Here is a 4,927-nt window from a genome sequence, read left to right on the forward strand (position 1 = left end):
TATATGTAATATATTTATATATATAAATAAATATATTTATATAGATAAATAAATAATATATATATATATTTATATATATTTTTACATTTAATTTTTATTTTAATTACCATTATTCCATATATGAACTCCTTATCCATCTGCCTTTCCATATTTCCATTCCCCAACATAAGAATCCTTATTATTTCCTCTCCATATTCCATTTCCATGTTTCATTCCATTTACCCATTAGCCATCATAAGTTTCTTTATTGTAACTTGTATATCTTCCTATTCCTTCTGGTTTTCCGTTAATATACTATCCCTCATAATAACTTCCGTTTTAAAATTTTTCATAACCTCTTTTTTTATTTAATTTTTTATTTTAATATAAATAATAACCTTCCATATTTTAAATCATTTTCCCAATTTCCTTCATATAATCGACCATTTTTATGAATCATTATTCCTTTTTTGTATTTTAACTTATTTATGTAAAATAAATATTTTTACCTTTCCCATGTCTATTAGAATTAATAAATTGACCAAAATAAATGCTTTATTTATATCTTTTTAGTTTAAGAAAAGGTTATTTAAGTAATTCTTTAATATTTAAAAATTCTTAATTAAATGTAACATAATTAATTTTAAAATATTCTAATAAATCTTGTGCATCCATATCAATTAATTCTGAGTTGTTTTTATTAATATCACAATTTTTATGCTAATTATTTACTTATTAATTCTATTTTAAATAAAAAAAATAAAATAAGAAATATTTCCTTGTTAATAATATAAAGTTTTTATCAGAATATACATACCTGAACTGAATTAGTACTAGAATTTTCGCATATTTTATTAAATTAATTAGGATAAATATTATAAAGTTTATTATTTAGTTCTTTATTAATAAAATTTTATTCACATTCTTATATTCTAATATTTTTTATAATAAATATGTGATTTCTATTGTTATTTACATATTAAATTTTACTTTTAATCTTATTCATTAAAAACTAAAAAGATAAAAAAATATTTAATAGATTTTAATTTTTATATATACTTAAAGAATTTTATTATTAATTTAAAAAGTTTAAGTATGTATTGTTTAAATTATTGTTTGTATTTAATGAAATATTCATTTTATTTTTTTTAAATACGTTTAAAAAAAAAAAAAAATATTTAAAAATTTGAATAATTATTTATATATACTTAAATAATTTTATTATTAATTAAAATGTTTTAATATGTATTGTTTAAATTATTGTTTGTATTTAATGAAATATTCATTTTATTTTTTTTAAATTACATAATAAAAAAATATAAAATATATGACTATTTATTAATTAAATAAATATAAAAATAATATTTATATTATTATTAAATATAATTTTTTTCAAAATTAAAATGTTTTAATATTATTTTTCATATAAATATTTTATAAATATAAATCAATAATTTATAAAATAAAATAAAAATTATTTTAAATTACATAAATAAAAAAATATTTAAAATATATTACTATTTATTAATAAATAAATATAAAAATAAAATTAAAAATTATTATTAAAAATAATAACTATAAAATAATATAATTACAAATGAATAAATAAAAAAATCAATAAAGATTTTATTTATATATATATATTCATTAATAAATTAAGAAAAAATAAAATAAAAAATTCTTTAAAAAAAATAAATAAATGACAGACTCATCTACTCCTTTTGAACTTTTAAAAGAAGAAATGGAATAAGACGAAATATATATTCGTGTTAATGCAATACATAGAATAAAGATAGTAGCAACATTAATGGGACATGATTTTGTAAAATCTACATTACTTCCATTTATAGAAAGTAAAAATAAGATAACTTATAAACCTAATATATATAAATAAAAAATAAAATAATAGATTTAATAAAAAAAGAGGAAGATGAAGTACTATTTGCAATAGCCGAATAAATAGAATATTTATCGTATAAAAAATTAATATATATATATATATATATATATATATATATATATAAATATATATATATATTTATAGTTATTTTTAAATATATATTTTTATTTTTTTAATTTATTCATTATAATTATTTTATTATTATTATTTTAAATATAGGTAATTTTTATAAGGAAACTAAACTATTTTATTGCCATTTTTAGAATAATTAGCAAGTTAAGAAGAAACAGTTGTACGTGATATGGTAATTTTTCATATATTTAAATATCGAATAAATAAATGTAATTTTAAAAATAGGCTGTAAAATCATTAATTAATATATCTTAATAATTAGGAGAATACGAGATTTAGAATTTCTATGTTCCTTTAATACTTAGATTGGCAAGTAATGATTCCAATTTTACATGTAGAGTTTCTGCTGTGAATTTGATGTGTAGTATATATACTCGTTCAGGTTAACATAAAGAGAAAATAAGAAAGTAAATAATATATAATATTAAATTTATATATATATATATATAAATTTAACAAAAATTAAGTAAATTTATTGAATTATGTGGCGAAGAAACACCTATGGTCCGTCGTGCAATTGCTTAAAAAATAGGAGTAAAAATATATAATAATTAATACACAAATAACTTTTAAAATAAAAGGAACTAGCTACAGTTATAGAAAAAGAATATGTATTAAGTGCTTTAATATAAAGTGTGAAATAATTAATATCTGATGAATAAGATTTAGTAAGAGTACTAGTATTAAACTCATTAAAATAAATAGCTAAAATATTAAAGAAAGAAGAAAATAAATAACATATATTACCAATTATAATAGCAGCTACAGAAGACAAATCATGGCGAGTTCGTTTAGCTTTATCTAAATTATTTTCTGAAGTATATATTATTTATAATATATATATCTTTTTGTTTTAAAATAAAATAAAATACCCTTAGATAGCAGAAGCATTCGGAGAAGAAGGAGATAATGTATCATTAATATAAATATTTACAAATTTATTAAGAGATGCTGAAAATGATGTCCGAATAGCCTCTATTTAGTCCTTAACGAAATTCGTCAAAATACTTTCACCTGAAAAACTTGGAATAATAGTTCCTCATTTATAATATTTGGCAAAAGATTTCGTTCCTTAAGTAAGATCTGGAGTAACTGAAGTTGTTTCTTTAATTGTTCAAATTTTACCCAAAGAAGTTATTTCTTCTAAACTCCTTTCCTATATTATTGATCTTTTCGATGATGAAAGTAAAGAAGTTAGATAAGGAGCAAATAAAGCGGCTTCTAAATTCGCAGAATGCCTTGGACCCGATTCTTTGAAAACTCTACTTCCATTATTTAAAAAAAGTATTGAAGATCCAAAATGGAGAGTTAGAGTAGAAGCATATGAAGCTTTATCGAATATAGCAAAAGCATATCATGTATATTTAATTTTTTTTTTTATATATATATATATATATTCATATTTTTTTATTTTATTAGAATAATGAGGTATTTATGAATAATTTAGAACCTCTATTTATGAGTTTTTTAAAAGACAAGATTTCTATAGTAAGAGAAAGTGCTGCAAATAAATTGCCTTAAATAATTATTATATATAAAGAATGGGCTATAGGGAAATTATATAAATAATTAATAGATTGTTTAAATAAGGATAATAGCTATTTATTAAGATAAACTGGACTTTATTGTTTAAAAATTTTGACTTTGAATGTTTCTAGTGATTTTGTTAGTGAGAAAATTTTGCCTTTTTTTTATAAAAATCTAAATGATACAGTACCAAATATTAGGTTTATTTAGGTTAAAATTCTAAAGGAAATTTTAGGGAAAATTGATAATTAAAATATTTAGAACGAAATTAAATAGTAATTTTATATTTTTAGAAATTTATTTATTATTTTTCTGTTTTATTTTATTTTTTTTAGATAAGTTTCAAATTTAGTTAATGATAGTGATAGAGATGTTAAATATTTCGCTTAAGAACTCTTAAAGTAATTATGATTTTTTTAAAAAAAATTAAAAACAAAAAACTATAAAAAACTATTATTTTTATAATAATTTTGTTTTGTTTTGTTTTTTTTTTCATATATTCATTTAAATTTAATTTTTTTTTTTTTTTTTTTTTACATTTTAAATTTTCTATTGAAAAATCCATTTAAAATATAAAAAGTATAAAAAATAAAAAAATTTATATTACAAAATAATTAATTAAAAGAATATATATATATATATATATATATATATATATATTTTAAAAAAAAAATAGTTTTATTTTTAAATATTATTAAAATCTTTTATTATTATTATTATTATTAAATTAAATAATATTTTCCTATTTTATTCTGATTAAATAAATGAAATATAATTAGAATTTAAGTTTAGTTTAGCAAATTTTTTTAGTTGTCATTAAATTAAAATTAATTTTCCATTTTACTATTATCTTATATATTATGATTTTAATTATCACATTTATTATTTATTCTACTATAAAATTTTAATATTTTCGGATGTTTTCTAACTAATCTCATTTCTGAATTTATAAATTCAATTAAATATTCTAATAAAGGTTATAAATGTTATTAATATTTTTGTTTTTATTTTAGTGAGAATAAAATTAAAACATATATCTGCACTATCAAGTTCTTCATATTTATTTTATTTTATTTTTATAAATTATATCTAATTAATACATATTTTAATATAATTTATTTTTTATAAACTTGTCTTTTTTTATATTTAATTTTTATAAATAATATATTTATTAAAATAAATTTTCATAAAATTATTAAAATTACACAAAAATAAAAATAAAATACTTATATATACAGAATATTAACAAGGTTAAACAATTTAAAAAATCATTTTATAATAATTCATATTCAATATAATTTTTTCTTTTAATAATTTTATTTTCATTAAGAAAATTATCTTATATCGTTTCAGTATTTGTATTTGCTTTAATTAAATTTTTTGGATTAG

At 16.3% G+C, this 4,927-nt stretch overlaps 2 protein-coding genes across 2 annotated transcripts, besides 12 other annotated features; one reads left to right on the forward strand and one right to left on the reverse strand. All coding sequences in view use genetic code 6, as the record gives it.

Annotated features, from left to right (window-relative positions):
• The first annotated feature begins 7 nt into the window (after positions 1-7).
• Positions 8-69: a microsatellite.
• Positions 9-79: a microsatellite.
• A 28-nt stretch (positions 80-107) lies between these two features.
• On the reverse strand, positions 108-426 carry IMG5_007480 (hypothetical protein; the record flags this gene model as incomplete). Its single annotated transcript, XM_004039812.1, has 1 exon — positions 108-426. A coding segment is annotated over one exon (319 nt), but the record flags the coding sequence as incomplete, so codon positions are not given.
• Positions 427-1,001: 575 nt separating this feature from the next.
• Positions 1,002-1,281: a microsatellite.
• Positions 1,033-1,334: a microsatellite.
• Positions 1,285-1,365: a microsatellite.
• Positions 1,366-1,407: 42 nt separating this feature from the next.
• Positions 1,408-1,446: a microsatellite.
• Positions 1,413-1,455: a microsatellite.
• A 46-nt stretch (positions 1,456-1,501) lies between these two features.
• Positions 1,502-1,551: a microsatellite.
• Positions 1,518-1,591: a microsatellite.
• An 87-nt stretch (positions 1,592-1,678) lies between these two features.
• Positions 1,679-3,959, forward strand: IMG5_007490 (protein phosphatase 2 regulatory subunit A, alpha isoform, putative; the record flags this gene model as incomplete). Its single annotated transcript, XM_004039813.1, has 9 exons — positions 1,679-1,832; positions 1,889-1,952; positions 2,099-2,183; positions 2,237-2,418; positions 2,479-2,545; positions 2,593-2,829; positions 2,890-3,369; positions 3,431-3,813; positions 3,874-3,959. The coding sequence occupies 9 exons, from the start codon at positions 1,679-1,681 to the stop codon at positions 3,947-3,949; spliced, it is 1,728 nt and encodes a 575-aa protein (XP_004039861.1). The 3' UTR covers positions 3,950-3,959.
• Positions 1,966-2,022: a microsatellite.
• Positions 2,010-2,055: a microsatellite.
• Positions 3,960-4,164: 205 nt separating the features above from the next.
• Positions 4,165-4,198: a microsatellite.
• The last annotated feature ends 729 nt before the right edge of the window (positions 4,199-4,927 follow it).

Source organism: Ichthyophthirius multifiliis, assembly GCF_000220395.1.
Source record: "Ichthyophthirius multifiliis unplaced genomic scaffold scaff_1120509249483, whole genome shotgun sequence".
In the NCBI taxonomy this organism is placed as follows: domain Eukaryota; phylum Ciliophora; class Oligohymenophorea; order Hymenostomatida; genus Ichthyophthirius; species Ichthyophthirius multifiliis.